Source organism: Kogia breviceps, chromosome 7 (genome assembly GCF_026419965.1).
Source record: "Kogia breviceps isolate mKogBre1 chromosome 7, mKogBre1 haplotype 1, whole genome shotgun sequence".
NCBI lineage: Eukaryota > Metazoa > Chordata > Mammalia > Artiodactyla > Physeteridae > Kogia > Kogia breviceps.
The window spans coordinates 20,734,724-20,750,140 of NC_081316.1; the positions used below are offsets into that span (position 1 = coordinate 20,734,724).

Genomic DNA, 15,417 nt, shown 5'->3' on the forward strand with positions numbered 1-15,417 from the left:
AACATGAATAAAATCGTCAGCTAGCAGGCAGGCTTGACCAATGGAAAAAAGTGAAGGCACAAACAAACAATACTGGTAGTAAAAAAGGGGCCTAACCACTGATGCTACAGATGCTAAAATGATAATAAATGCCAGTAAATGTGAAAACTAGGATGGAATGTACAAATTCTTAAAATATGCAACTTATCAAAACTGACACAAGAAGAGATAGAAAACCCCAAGTGTCCCATAACCATCCGAGTCATAGACTCGATTAAAAACCTGCCCACAAAGAACGCACCAGGCCTAGGTGGCTTTACCTCTAAGTTTCCCCAAACACTCAGGGGAAGAGGATCCTCATCCTATACAAAATATTCTAGAACATGGAAGAAGAGGGAACACTTCTCAACTCGTCCTGTGAGGCTCACATACATTGGATACCATAACCCAGTGAGGACCCTGTAAGTACGTATCTCACCCACAAATGTGGACAGAAAAAGTCTGAAGAAAATATTAGCAGGAGGGTTTCAGCAGTGTTGAAGAAAGCTTCTACAATGTGAAGGACTGGTGTGTGGTGGGGAGAGGCCAGAGGCCACATAGATGTCTGGAAAAATAATCTAAGCCCAAGATGATAAAGGCCTGAACTCAGTGGGGAGGATATGCAGCTGGTGTGCGAGGGTGAGCAGCTTCGAGGGGCTCTCGGGGTGGCGGTAGGAGCCGGGGGCAGTGGCTGGGGTGACTAGGATTCCGGGTCCTGCTTTTAGGCCTGGTGCACGGAGGCGTCTGGGAGGGGGACAGAGCAGGAGGAGGGGCGCCTGGGGCAGACGCCACGTCCTGGGTGGCCGGGCCTACCTGGTCCAGGGCAGGGGCTGGGGAGGTGAGGTGGTGGGGAGCCCGGCCTGGGGGGTGTTCCTGTCCGGGAGAAAGGTGTGCCTGGCCAGGGTTCTAGGCCGGGGGGCGGTGGAAGGAATGTCGGGGGTTGGGGGGGGCCCTTCCCACCCACAGATTCTGAACTGGGGCCTGGAAACCCAGGACTCCCTGTGTCCGGCTCTGAGCCATGAACATTTCCGGCAAAAACAGAGAAGAAAGAAATTCTCCCAGCCCACTGTGTTCCTCATATCAGCAAAAGCAGTGTGAGCTGAGCTTGCAAAATAAACAGGGCTCAATGTAAACACTGCAGCAGGTCCTGGGGACGGAGCTAAGAATACACACTGGGGGAGGAAGGTGGGAGCAGACTTCTCCATCGGGTCCCCAGAGAGCCACAGGGTCCCTGCCCCGGAGCAGCCCTGACAGGGAGGGGCCGGGGGGCTGGGGGCCACGTTCTCAGGACCCGTCACAGGGCCTGGCGTGTCGGAATCTGACCGCTGCCGCCCGTGGACCTTTTGCTGTTTGCCCTCACCTTGGCCCTCAGTGTTCCTACCCGGCCTCTTCTCAACCAGCCCCCTTCTGTTGGTGAAATACTCTTCTGCTTTCTTCTGTCTCTCTCCACCTCATCTCCCCTTCTGTCTGTGGCTTCCGCCGGGACCAGCTCTTTACCTAACCAGCAACCTCTCCGGGCCTCAGTTTCCCCACTGGTAAAAGAGACTTTATTTGGGCAAACGAGTCCTTGCCAGAGTAGAGAACGCAACGTGACAAAGCAGTTCAAGCCCTCTCCTCGCACAACTAAGGGGGCCAGTGGGCTCCCCGGGCCAGCGGGGTGCAGGCTGCGGCGGGGGAGTGCTGTGTCTGTTCCCCGGGGCCCTGGAGCAAGGCAGGCCTGCACAGCCAGCCCAGGCCAGGGACAGGGGGCGTCCTGAGGGCGGGTGGGGGGGCTCTGATCCGGAGCGCGAGCTGCAAAGAGGCTGCGGGACCCCGGAGAGAAGGAAGTGGCGGGGCGCCCTCCGGCCCGTGTGGCCCCTGGACTGCACAAGCTAAGCTGGCCTCCCCCACCCCCAGTGACTCCCTGCAAGCGGACAGCCCGGCCACTGACCCTCAGAATGACCTGCTCCCGAGACGGGGATGGGGGCGGCCGCTGTGCACCCCGAGGTCCCCTCCCCCTCCTCTCCAAGCCCCTCGTCCTGTGGCTGAGCGAGCCGGCCGGGACGGGACCGCCGTCACCGCCGAGGGCCTGAGCTGAGATGAGGAAGCAGTGGGGGGCCAGGCTCCCTTCCGGCCTGAGGTCAGCCCGGTGGGGTTGGGGGAGGTCCGGGGCTCCGGCTGGGACTGGCGGGCCGGCTGGCACTGCCACCACTGCAGGCCTGCTGGGCTTCCCAGGGCTGGACGGCTGCTGGATTTCCTGCCCCCAACTTCCCTCAGTCAGCAGGATTGCGAGGGGGGTTGTTTATGGTCCCGATGGCTGCGGTGATAACATGGGGCCTGGGACACGCCACTGTGCCCTCTGGGCCCGGCGGGGCCCTTTCCCAGGGTCTGTCCCCGAGGGGGGCATCGGCTAGCGGGGGAGGGGCTGGGCAGGCTGAGCTGGACGCCGGCCCACGGCAGCCTCTGCCCGGGTCCAGCACGTGTCCACGGGGCAGAGATTCAGCGTGGAGCACGGCCTGCTCCCTGCCTTGAGACCTGGGGGTGCGGCGTTGCCTCTCGGGCGGAACCAGCTCCTGCGAGGCAGGAGGCGGGCGAAGCCGACACAGAGTCCATCCCCCTGAGTGTGTGCGGAACACCCGGAATCCCTGCTGCCCAGAGGCGGCCCCTGTCCCGGGCGCAGAGCCTGACGGTGGAGGCCACCGGGGGCCTTGCTCCCAACCTTGTCCCCAGGGATCAGGGACTCCAGAAAGCCCTTCCCTTTGTTGTTCAGATCTGAAGAAATGTGGGTCCATAATTCTGTACCCCCAAAGCCAACGTGGGCCGCACCTCAGCCCACCACACCGACCCTGGCTGGACAAGGGCTGAGACCTGGTTCTCAGACCCCCACCGGCTGCCAGATGGCTCCAGGGGACCCTGTCTCCTACCCATCGTCACCCCCAGAGGACACCAGGCTCTGGCTTAGGTTTCAAGGGGTGGCCTGTCCCGCGGAGCAGTGGGCAGGGCCGTAAGAGAGGCCCAGGACGGTGGGACAGGGGACAGAACCGGACCCGGGCAGGGATTTGCGGAGGGGTGAGCGCATCTGGATGGCAGGGCAGCGGGGCGCTCCCAGGGCTGCTGGGTGGGGGCCGGCTCACGGGCCCACGGGCTACCACGACCCCTGCCAGCGGCAGGGGCCAGTCAGTGAAGGCTGCCTTGGCCAGAGCTGCTCCAGAGCCGGGCAAGGAGGCAGGGCATGGGGGGGGCCTGGGTCCTTTCCCCGGCTCTACCTCTGCATCCTTTGATGTCTGGAAGGCACCCCCCCCCCACCGGCCAGGGTGCCTGGTCTGCTGTACTGGGCGTGGTCACATGCTGCTTTTCCCGGAATGTGCCAGCCCCGAGTCCCTGGTCCCACACGAGAAGAGTGAAAGCCAACGACGGGTCCCCAGAGAGGCGGAGTCCAGGCCCCAGAGACTCTGAACCGCTCAGCCTGGGGAGCTGACCGTTCCCAGTTTCAGTTCCCATCCTGCCAGACAGGGCATCTGCCGCCGGACCATCTGCCCGGGCAGAGGAGGGCCACTGGGCCCGCTGAGGCCTGTGCTGACCGAGACGGGTCAGCCCTCCGGCGGGGTCAGGGTGCTGGCGTCACACAGCCCCAGAGGGCCAGGCCCGAAGCGAGGGTCCCCGTGGGCACCTGGACAGCGGCCCTCCCCCAGGCACAGGATCGTGGCCCCGTACCCGCCCAGGCCGGGAGGGTCGGCCTGCAGGCCCAGGCCAGGGTGCGTGGGGCAGGAACCCAGAGCTGCGCCCCTGCCCGCCTGCCCAGCTGCAGCAGAGATGGACACGGGCCAGAGCCAGGCGTTGCCCAGGAAACAGAGAGTCGGACGCACTCCCTGCTCAACCGAAATTCCTCTATTTTTAGCCCCCCGGCTGCTTTCAGATAAAGTCCATGTAGATGAACGAGCTGTTCGGCAAGATAACAGCCTGCTCCAAACCACGGAGACTTCAAAGGGCGGCAGGCCGCCCCCTCCCATTCCACAGATCCTCTGAGGCTCCCAGGATGCCCTGGGAAGGGGTTCCGGAGCTGAGAGGCGGGGCCGCGGGCACAGAACCAGGCGGGGACTGGGGTGTCCCGGCCACTGAGGCTGCTGGTGCCCTGGAGCGGAGGGAGCACGGCGTCCACGTCCCACCCGGACACCCAGCAGGGCCTCGGCCGTCCCTCCCCACCTCCCTTGCTGTCAGGACCCTGCAGAGGAGGGTCCTGGAGCCCACATCCCCTCCTCCCCACTTGATGCACCCTCGTGTCCCTGTTGGCACCTCTGAGCCCCGAGTGCAAGCGGGCTGGGGGCTGAGGGAGCCGCCGGCAGCGTGGACAGCACTGCCCACCAAAGCGTGCACTGGGCAGTCCTCAGATATGCCAGGGAGGGGGCTGTGGGCACTCGGTACCACTTGCCAACAATGATGCCACTTGTCAGAGGTCTAAGACCAGCCTCGCCTTCAGCGTCCTTCCCCCGTGGGGACCAACGCCCAGTACACGTGGGGGAGGAGCTGGAGCCCTACGTCAGCGAGCCCACACCGAGCACAGATGGGAGGAAGGAAGGAAGGAAGGAAGGAAGGAAGGAAGGAAGGGAGACACCAGACACCTAGGGCACCATCCAAGCCCTGCACGCTCAGGACAGAGCTGGAGAGTGAAACGCCGCTGTGGACAGCGCTGTCCGGGCCCCAAGGACGCTGCCCGCCGCCCGCCAGCAGCGATGCTGCGTGGCCCGCGAGAGCTGGCGTGGGCTCAGGCGCCTACCTTGTCCTCCACGCGGTTCAGGCGGGCGCCGATCGTGTTGCTGCCTCGGTCCTTAGTCTTCTCTGTGGAGTTAAAGCACCCAAGTCAGGGATGCCTGGGCTGGCAGACGGGGAGGGGTGGGCAGGTGACCCCGACTGGGCTCGGGGAGAAGGGCGATGGGGGTGAGGGAGTGAGGGTCAAAGGCCTGAACCTACGGGAATGTCTCTTAGAAGCTCTTCTGTGGTGAGAACTTCAGGGGAGGCAGTGGGTGGGCCGGGCGCGGGCTGGCCTGTCCTCACTCCACTCTTTCCAGTTCTGTGACCTCCGAGAGACTCAGAGGACAGGCACCCACCCTGCCCGGGGGCTGCCTGAGATGGTGCCCGCTGTACAAAGGTGACATTCCGCCCCAAGGGGGCACTTGCTCTGGCCGGGGAGGTCTGTCGCCCCTGTGGCCCCTGCCGTCCTGTCCCTGAGTGAGCTGTGCTTCCCACTTGAACTTGGGCTGGGGCAACCCCGAGGAACTGGCCTGGCCCTGCCCTCCCTGGTGTGACCCCCCTAGCCCCCCTCCGGAGGACATGAGGCTGTGCCTCAGAGCTGCACCCACCTTGCTCCTCAACGTTCTAGCTGGCTGCTCACCCCCCAACCCCACTCCCAGGCCCCCACCTTCCCAGGGCCCTGGTCACATTTCCACACTCAGGTCATCAATGGCCTAGAAAAGCCTGCCATTTATAAGGATGCATGCAGGTTCCTGCACTAACTGAAAATCCCTTGTAAATCATGTCTGAAGCCAGTTTGCTTAGGGTGGGTCTACCTGCCCCCCTCTCTGGATTTCCTTGCGAGACATGCACTTTCTGATGGTGGAGGGATGGTAGGAGGGTGCGGCCTGGGCTGCCACGCCCAGGGTGTCTCGATACAGAAACCCACCTGAGACGGAGATGAAGAGGGAGGGCTTCCCGATGGACTGGTCCAGCCTGGGGGGGAGGGAGGGAGACGGAGACTAGCTCACGCTTGGCCGGGGCACCGGACGGACATCTGGCCTGTCGGTGGGTGGATGGGCTGATGTGCCCAGCAAGACAAGCTGCCCGCCCCTTCTGGGGGCCGCCCCTCACTGCCACCCAAGAACCAGCCAGTGCCTCCCAGGTTCCAGAGTCCCATGCTCCCAAGGGGGCCTGGGTGGGGGGAGCGCTCAGAGGTCAAGGGCAGTGGTTGGGCTGCCCCTTTGTCACCCTCCCTGGGCACAGCAGGGTCCCAGGATAGCCCAGTGTCCTGAATGTTCCCAGAGAGGCAGGCCTGCAAGTGGGCCCTGCCAGGGTGAGGCAAGATCGCTGGGCTGGGTGGGCTTCACGTCCCTGTAGTAGGTCAGCGACAGGGGTGGGGGCAGCCTGAGCCCCCGGCCTGGCCTGTGGTCAGGACAGGCATATCTCCCAGCCGCACCCTGCGTCGCACAGAGCTCGGCTCCCAGGCCAGCCCACCGTGGAGACGCGGCTGGTCTGAGCCCACGTGGGCCCCCAAGGACCATGCTGCTTCCGTGAGGATGAGCTCTGTGGGCCCCAAGTCAGAAGCCAGAAGACATCGGCCCCCAAGAGTTGAGGCACTCAGCTCCCAACTGGTTAGGGTCTCTCCTGGAGGTGGTGTCTCCTGGGACTGGACCTGGCCCCTGCTCACAGGGTGTGTGCTGGGCTGTGAAGTGTCCAGCATCTCTGAGGGGTGGGCATGTGTGGAGTGAGCCCCTGGCCCCTCCCCCGCCCACTCCGATCCCCCCTTCCCCTGTGCCCCGCCCTCGGGCCCCGTGCACCCACCTCCTCTGCAGCTCCTTGATGCGCACCATGAGGTTGAGGTGGCCCTGGGAGTACTGCTCGATGACATCCCGCACGTCGTAGGGCTTCCGCGCTTGCTGTGGTGGGAGACAGAGAGTCACGCCGCGGGCTCGGTGTGAACGCAGTGACCGCGCCTGCCTTCCGTGCTCTTCTTCCAGGATTTAAGGAGCTGCCCACGTGGGACCCTGGGGCAGGCCTGGATCAGCGCACATGCAGTGGCCGGGCTCATCCCCCCCGCCCCCCGGAGCTGGGTGACCCCGGGCCAGTACCTCGGCCTCTCTGGGCCTCAGCTTCCTGCCCGCTCAGCCGCAGGGACCAGCCCACTCTCCCTTTCCAGGCCACCGGTCCCTGTTTTCAAGCTGCCTTGGAAGACCTGGCCCAGCTGAGGGCCTGGGGGCCAGCATGGCTGCCGGTCATTGGGTGGAGGGCACAGCTTTGTGCAGCCACCGCCTGCCTGGGCCCCAAGCTCGCCCTCCACACGCTTGTTGGCTGGCGCGCCCACTGCTCCTGGGGCGGGGAGGTGGTCCACCCCGCCCCCTTCCCAGGCAGAGCCCCCTGAGCTGAGCAGGGGTGGCCCCGGGGGATAGGCCTCCTGCTGGGGCTCCCAGGCTGCCCGGGAACAGAGATTGCTCCCACGGTGGGCCTGGGGCCTTGGGGGCAAGGAAGGGGACCCCAGGGCTCCAGGCTCGGCGCCAGCCCTCAGCCCACAAATGCATCCGGGGCTCAGGTGAAACCACAACAGAGAGAACGGGGCTTCTCACGATGTCAGCAAAACCTCCAGCCGCATTTATGGCCTCGGTCCCAGGAGCTTAGGGTCTGAGGGCCTCGCCCAGGTAGCATCGGGCCGGCCGCGTCGGGGTTTGATGGCCCAGGAGGCCCTTCGCCCACACAAGTGAGCCAGAGCCGCGTGGGGACACAGGCCGCTTCTACTGGGAGAACTAACCGTGGGGAGACGGGGTTGGGGGCCCCAGGTGGCCTCATTAACCCTGAAGGGCCCACACTAGCGATGGGCTGGGAGGTTGCTGCCTCTTGCTGGGGGGTCTAGGGGGCCTGAGAGACACGCCAGAGAGCTGGCAGCGCGGGCTGGGGCCGGTGGGTGAGAGGGTGAGAAGTAATAAGGCACAGATGCCCGTTGAGGGTCACGGCCAGGTCTCAACCCTGGGACCCCCAGGGCACCTGTCCTCCCTGCCCACCTGAGGCCTCCTTCTCCTTGGGGTGCCACCCCAGAGACTGGGGCTACCCCAGGCTAAGGGTAGGGCCACCTCTGCCTTCCAGAGAGATGGGGTTCCCCTGAGGGCAGGGTCCTGCCTCGATCTCTGGGCACCCTTCGGACACGTCCAGGGGCCCTGCCATCAACGCTGGCGCCTTCACTAAGTTCTCGCAGCTCCCCACATCGTCCTGGACCCCCGGAATCCTCCTTCCTGTCAGGGACTGGGCACAAGAATTTCAGGGGGTTCCTGCTCCCACAAGATCCGCCAGGCGGGGCCCTCACAGGTGACACCCAGCCCCGCTTTGGGCCCCCGGACCACCCTGTGTGTCTGTCCCTTTGTGGCCTACATGCCGAGGCCCGTGGTGGGGTCTCAGGGTCAGGAGTGGCTGGGATGGGACTCTGGCAGGCTCTCTGATTGGCCACCCACTCAGCTTCATGACAAGTGTGACAGTGGCACTTAGCTACAGGCTAGTGGTAATACCCCAGGGCTCAGTTTGACCTTCTGTGAGATGGGGAGGCTGAGCCCTCTGGCTGACGGGGAGGGAGAGGGGATGAAGTAAGACGGTAGGTGACAAAGGCCAGCGGGTCCTGAGCTGGCTCTTGCCAGGAGAGCCCGAGGTGGCTGTGACAGCGTCTGAGGCTGAGCCCAGGGTCTGCACCGCTGTTTAGCGCACAGGCCACTGAGTTGTGATCTCGGCTTCCTGTGAGCAGCCCCGACCACCTCCAGGCCTGCCGGTGCGGTCTGGGGCGGGATCAGGAGAGGGGAAGGCTGGGTTCAGAGGTCAAAGTGGGGCAGGCCTGGCCTGCAATGGAGCGGGTCCTTGTCCTGGTCTCCCAGACACCCTGAGAGGTCACAGCCTACCGCGTGCGGGTGGATCTGGGCACCTGAGCGTGTTAAGAGCCTCTGTGTGCACAAATGTATATGGAAGTCCCTGTGGGAAGGCATAAGAGTACAGGTGACAGGTGTGTGTGTGTGTGTGCCGGGCATGCGTGTGCATGTCTGCAGAAGCGAGGGGGGCTGGGGCTTGTAAGCAGGCCCCCCACCTCTCGCCTCGCCTTGTCTAGGGTGTGGACCAAAACAGGGTAACTGACGCCCGGCTGACACCCAGGACCCGTGGCGCTGTGGGGTCCCAGGCCCCCTGAGTCTCATCTCAGAGCTGAGAAATGTACCTCCCACCCCCCAACCAGGGTCTGGCCAGAGCTCCTGGAGGCCTTTGTCGAGTGGTGGCCTGGGGCCCAGCTGGAGACATCATCTCAGCTTTCTCTCTAGAGCTCATTTCCTTGGCAGCAGCAGGAGCCTGAGATGAGCCGAGATAATGCCGGGCTGTCCAGACTGACCGCCGGTGGACATGCGAGTTCAAGGCAAACGTGAAGGGCTAAGAGGCTCTGGCTCCTCTGGCCAGACACAGGGGCGGCCAGCTGGGTACTTATCGGCCGGCGAGGCGGGCAGGGGGGGCCACCCGCCACTCCTGCAGCCCCTGAGGCCAGATGGGGGTGGGCGTGCAGCAGACAGACAGACGGGCTGCTGCGGGGGAAGGGACAGCATCCCTGACAGCTGGGCCTGGGTGGGGGGCCACCCCTGGAGCCCCACAGAGCCCCTCACTGCCAGGGACTCGTCCACCGCTTCTACTTCCGTGGGTCCCTCCTTCCTGGAGGCCTCTTGCTGTCCATCCCTCCTGCTGCCCCAGCTTCTGGCCTTGCTCAAGAGCCTTTGTACCCGAGGGCAAGCCAGGAAGCTGCCAGGAGCTTCTCCACTCAAAAAGCCCCGCCCAACTTATTTAAGGCCCCCCCAGGGGTCCTGCGCCGAGGGGAGGTGAGGGGCAGGGAGCAGGGGAGGTGAGGCTGCCCAGCTTCCTTCCAGAAGCCTCCAGGCCATTCGCAGGACCCTGGCCTGTGTCCTGAGGCAGAAAAGGAGACCCTCGGCCTGGGAGGGAGGTCAGCAGCCAGTTTTCTTGCCTGCATTTCTGTGACGGGCGCTCACCAGCGTCCACAGCTGCTCCAGCCACTGTGGTGCCCAACTGCCCGGGGAGGTCTGTGGTTCTGAGCTGGAAGGGGCTCACCTCACCCCCAGAGCTGGGCCTGCCAGGAGCCCCAAGTTTCCGCCTGCCCTGCTGGGTGCCCCAGACCATGGAAGCAGCCCCCAGGAAGCCTGGTGTCCACCCTGGCATGGCCCTGCATGGCCCAACAGTGCCCCAGGCAGCAGGTTATGGTCTCTGCCCTGCTGGGGCCTGCTCCGGAACGCTGGTGGCCCAGCTGCTCAGGCTGGGGACCGTCCCCATCCTGGAAGAGTCCCCACTGACCCCTCTGCTCCCCAGGTTGACGTCTGTGGTTTTAGACGTCACCATCAATGGCCCTCCAGCGAGGGTGATACATCATGGCCCTTCCGGGGGCCTCCTCCGCTCTTGGGAGCAGTCCTGCTCAGACCTGACCCCTGAGGGGGTTCCTGCCATTCCTCCTCCCCCCTCCCCAGGCAGCCAGCCCGCCCTCACCCAGCACCCCTGAGCTCCCTGCTCCACCAAGCCACCCCTCTGCTGGCACCGCGGCAACGGGCCCTCGGGAAAGGAACAGCCACAGAACCCAGACGCCCTCCATCCGGAGCCGTTGGATCTTGCCCAGAACACTGCCGGGCAGACCTCCTGGCACCGGCCGACAATAGAATTCACCACGACTCTTTTGTTTCAACAATGAGGGGTCCCAGGCCCTGGGGGGAGCCTTAGCACAACTTGGGCCAGTTTGGTGGGGACGGCCTCCCTGCAGGGCTGCAGGCAGACCGATGGGCAGGCAGCAGGATGCCACCGGGGACTCTGTGTGCAAACCACCCAGCCAAGGCGGCCACGGGTGCTGCCGCGTAGCCGGAGGAACGGGGCAGCTGGGGCAGGGCCTCACCAGGCCTGTCCTTGGGGCTGGGATCAGTGGCGGTCGTGTCGTGGCAGAGCCTGTGTGAGGGCTGGGCACCCGTGGACGCCGTTCTGGGCCAGCACCTTGGGCTCTTGTTCCCACTACCAGCGGGGGAAGGGATCTTCCCCAGGGCTTCCGGGGCGTGGGGTCTTTCCAGAACCCCGCACCGAGTCTGGTTCTGTGGCCTAGGCGGGTGAGGGCTCTGCTGAGGGGGCTGGAAAGAGCCAGTGTCAAGCCTTCAGCTTGGGGTGGGAGGCACGGCCCGGAGGGGGTTGGCTCTAGTCCCAGCCTCGCTGTGACCGCCCAGGGGGTGTGAACAAGTCACCCCCAACCTCCCCTGCTTGGCGAAGCAGGCCCAGGGGATGTGGATGTTGGTTGGCTCTGGGCGAGCCTCAGTCCTGGCTCCACCAAGGACTCACTTTTGAAAGGCACCGGTGGCCAAGCCTCCTGGAAAGAGAATGGCCTCCCCCAAGGGTCCCAGGGCCCCTGCTTGCTAAGTCTCCATGTTCTCAGACTCAGGGCTGAGCTGGGTCCCGGTCCTTGATGGAGGATGGTCCCCACGTAGGAAGGAGGGCACCCAGCCTGCCGCCAGCTGGCTTCCTCTGCGGGCTCCCAGCAGCTGCTGCAGGAGACCCACCCCTGCAAGGAGTGCTGATGGGGAAGCCCACAGTCTCCAGCCCCGTCCAGCCAGAGAGACCCTACCTCTCCCTGCAAAGGTGGGCCACCCCGGGGCACAGAGCAGGGCTGGGTTTCCCCTCTGTTCCGACTTGCACAGGGTGGGCGACGGGAACGAGAGCCCTGAGACGGCCTGGGACAGAGCACTTCCTGCCCAGGTGACGCAGGGCGGGCTCCGCACCCTCCCTGAGTCACTCCCACTCGTGTCTGGTGGGGGCAGGGGAGGGGCGAGTGAGCCCCCAGGCTCTGCGTGCATCTGGGCTCTGTGCTGGGCCTCAGGGTCTGGGGGATCAGGGAAGTGTCCCTCCAGGGTCTGCTGTCTTGGGGACGGATCCTGAAGTCATGGCAGGGTGTTTGATGGGTGAAGGGTCAGGTCTCAGATAAGGCAGGGTATGGAGACCCCGCAGCCTGCGCTGTGGGTGGGAGAGGGGCTTTCAGGGTGGACCAGGGCAGGAGGGCTGAGTGCAGGACTCACCTGGAATTTCTTCTTGGCCACAAAATACTGCATGCGCCGAATGACCTTGATGGTGGCCCGGTGGTGCTCCCGCAGCCTGCGGTGGAGAATGGGGAGGAGGGTGTGAGTGGGGACCTTGATGGTCATCCTGTGTGCCCACCACTGTCGGAGGATTGGAGGCTTCCCAAATGTGCCCCCCATCCCTGGCAAAGGGCTGGGCCTTTCCAGAAACAAGGAGAATGTTCAACCCCCTCAGATGGGGCTCTGCAAGCTCACATCCTGGTGGCAGGAGGAGATGCTGAGGCCAAGAGGCTTTAAATTAGGGGATGACCCTAGAGGGACCCTGGCCTTGCTCGTTGCTCGGAAGTGGGGTAGGAGTCAGGGTCCCGAGTTGGCAATAGCTATGTCCCTCACTCACGGTAGAGCCACAGAAGCTTCTTTCTACCATTGGGCCTTCTGGCTGCTCACTAGTAGAGTGGGGAGGGGGTACAAACAGATGACAGCTAAGGCCCCTTTCAGCTGGAAGGTTCTATAGCCCGCCCACTGGTACCCACTTGGAAAATATAGGGCTGCCGGACAAATTAGCCAGGGATAGTTACCACCTGAGCCACCCTGTTAAGGAGACCGTGTGGTGTCCCCTCTGAAGTTCCTTCTAGAAACATTATTAAAAAGGGAAACACAATCATTGATATACATATATGTGCACAGGAAAAAGACCGGAAGGAAATACATCCACATGGAACCAGTGGGGATTTTGCTTCTGGCTCTGAAGTTTGCATCTGATCACACCTTCTGCTGAGAACACCACCACAGCTGTGTGATGGCTTTGAGAGCAAGGAGGACTCCGAGGGCTGAGATCCCAGAAGAGAAACAAACTGGGAGAGCCCACGTGTGCGTTTGTGCATTTGTTGTGTGGGGCACATGAGCCAAATGGGAGGCAGGGGGATCCCTGGGCTGGCAAGATAAACAGGAGTCCAGGGCTGCAAAGACATCCAGGACTTGATGGGCCGAGATCCTGGTGAATGGGGGGTCACAGAGAAGGAAGCCCCCTTTCACGCAATTTCCCCTCGAAGCACTTGTGAACTAAGCTCCACAGCATGGGGTGAGATCCTGAGAAATGGAGCAAGAAGCAGCTGCTAGAAGGATGAAAAGCTAAGCGGAGGCCTCCACAGACTCATATCACTGGGGAGAGGAGAATTGTGATTCAGAGTCACCAAGGAGCCGGAGTCCTGGCAAACACCCCAAGCTTTCAGATGAGACCCCCCAACCCTGCCATAGCCTCAAATCACCTCAATCCCCACCTGAAGCAAGGTGCTCTGTCCCGCACCTTTTGCATGCCAGAGAAAACCGAATTATCTGTAGGGATAAGATCATGGAGCCTCTATTTTGTTTTTAATACTCAACAGATGGAAAACAAACGGACAAAACAGACCACGGAAACAGATCTAAAGATGTGGTAGATTCAATGCCTTAAAGACTTGTAGCTCTTGCATCAAGAGATAGAGTTCGTTTTCCCACTGCTTGAATTTGGGCTGACCTTGACCCTCATTGTGACGAAAAGACTGCTGGGGAAGTCCCATCGTGTATAACTTGCATGCTCTTGTAATGTGGTCGCTTGAACCACCTGAGCTGGCTGGCTGGAGAGGCCACATGGAGAATCGTGGTGCTCTGGCCAAGAGCCAGCACCAAGCAATAGGCATGTGAATTGAGGCCATCTTCGACCATCCGGCCCTGATAAGCCTCCAAGGGGACTGCAGCTGCGAGAGTCACCCCACGCAGAGCCAGCAGGATAACCTCCCAGCTGAGCCGAGCCCAAACTGCTGACCCAGAGACTCATGAATAAGGAAAGAGCTGTGGTGTGAAGCCGCTAAATTTAGGTGTGGTTTGCCATGCTGCAATAGATTAAAAGAAATTAGGACCCCAAAGTGGGGTACATCATATCAAAATCCTGAAATGCATAGTGCTGGTTTGGGGACCAGGCACTGGGCAGAGGCTGAAAAGAAAAAAAAGGCCTATCATAAGATGCTGGACTTTGGACAGGGTGCCGTCTCTAATCGCATGAGACTTTGGGGTCTCTTGGAGAGGTGAGTGAATTTTGCTTTGGGGGGAACGTAAAAAGTTATGGCCAGAGGGCAGGCGGGGGGAGGTTAGAGATGGGTGTAAATCCTTTGCAGTTCCCCCCGATTGGAGTTCCCCCCAACTATTTCCATCATCATGGAATGCTGCTGCCATGTGGACATGTCTGAGCTGGGCTGCTAGAAAAGCCACATGGAGGAGAGCTGAATCACCCTGGCTGACAGCCCGACAGCTCCAGACTCCAGAGGCTAGCTGAGACCACCCAGTCACCACCAAGCTGCCACTCAGATGAGCCAGGTGAGACCAGCCAGATGAGGACCCCAATATGCTGACCCACAGACTCAGGAGCAAACGGATGAATTGGTTTGCTTCAGAGTTTTTAGATAAGGACTTGAAAATAACTTTGATAAATAGGTTCAAGAAAATAGATGACAAGATGGAGAATTTCACCAGAGAAGTAAAATCTATATGAAAAAGAAAGAAAGAAAATTCCAGAACAGAAAGGACACTCATGGAAATTAAGAAATGCAGTAGATGAATTTGATAGCAGAGGAGAAGAGAATACTTGTGAATTGGAGAAAATAGCCAGGTTAGAGTATGGAGGGAAAGTAGAATTAAACATATAGGAAAAAGTGCAAGGCATATAAGATAAGGTTAGAAGTTCTACTACATGTAACATCTTAGAAGGAGAGGAGGCAAAATGGAGAACAAATCATTCTGAAGCCTCAGTGGCACAGAATTTTCCCAAAATGATGGAAGACATCAGGCCACAGATTCAAACAGCTCTTTGGATCCAGCTGGAGAGAGAGACAAGGTACAACAGACCCAGGCCCATCGGAGTAACCCTGCTGAAGACCAAAGGCACAGGGAACATTGCAGAAGCTCTAAAGTCAGGGGGGTGGGGGAGGGGAATGATGACACATTATCCTGATGGTTGACTTGTCAATGGAAAGGATGAAAGCCAGAATGACATCCTTAAAGTGCTCAAGGAAAATTCCTACCAACTTAGCATGCTATACCCATCAAATACGTTCTTAAAAATGAAGGTTCAAGTGAAATAATCCAGTCACAAAAGGATAAACTCTGTATAGTTCCACTTGTATGAGGACCTAGAGTCGTCAAGTCTACAGAGACAGAAAGTAGGATGGTGGGGCTGGGCCTGAGGGGAGGGGGATGGGGAGTGAGCATTCAATGGGGACAGGGTGTCAGTTTGGGAAGATGAAACAGTTCTGGAGATGATGGTGATGGTTACACAACAACGTGAATGTGCTTAATGCCCCTGGATGATACAGTTAAAAATGGTTAAAATGGTACATTTTATGTTATGCATATTTTCTACAATAATTATAAAAAAAGAAGGTGAGGGTTTCTCTGGTGGCGCAGTGGTTGAGAATCCACCTGCCAATGCAGGGGACACGGGTTCAAGCCCTGGTCTGGGTAGATCCCACATGCCACGGAGCCACTAGGCCCGTGAGCCACAACTACTGAGCCTGCGCGTCTGGAGCTTGTGCTCCGCAACAAGAGAGGCTGCGACAGT

The 15,417-nt window shown here is 61.0% G+C and overlaps 1 protein-coding gene across 2 annotated transcripts in view; it reads right to left on the bottom strand.

Annotated features, from left to right (window-relative positions):
- Window positions 1-15,417, bottom strand: part of KCNQ1 (potassium voltage-gated channel subfamily Q member 1) — a 344,375-nt gene that overhangs the window by 65,168 nt on the left and 263,790 nt on the right. The window contains exons 12-15 of one of the 2 annotated variants that reach the window (XM_059070209.2): window positions 11,826-11,901; window positions 6,550-6,644; window positions 5,675-5,721; window positions 4,772-4,833 (exon numbers count right to left, since the gene is read on the bottom strand). In XM_059070209.2, the coding sequence (XP_058926192.1) occupies window positions 4,772-4,833; window positions 5,675-5,721; window positions 6,550-6,644; window positions 11,826-11,901 (280 nt within the window). The remainder of the gene's footprint in view (window positions 1-4,771; window positions 4,834-5,674; window positions 5,722-6,549; window positions 6,645-11,825; window positions 11,902-15,417) is intronic. The other variant, XR_010841317.1, reaches the window with a different exon arrangement.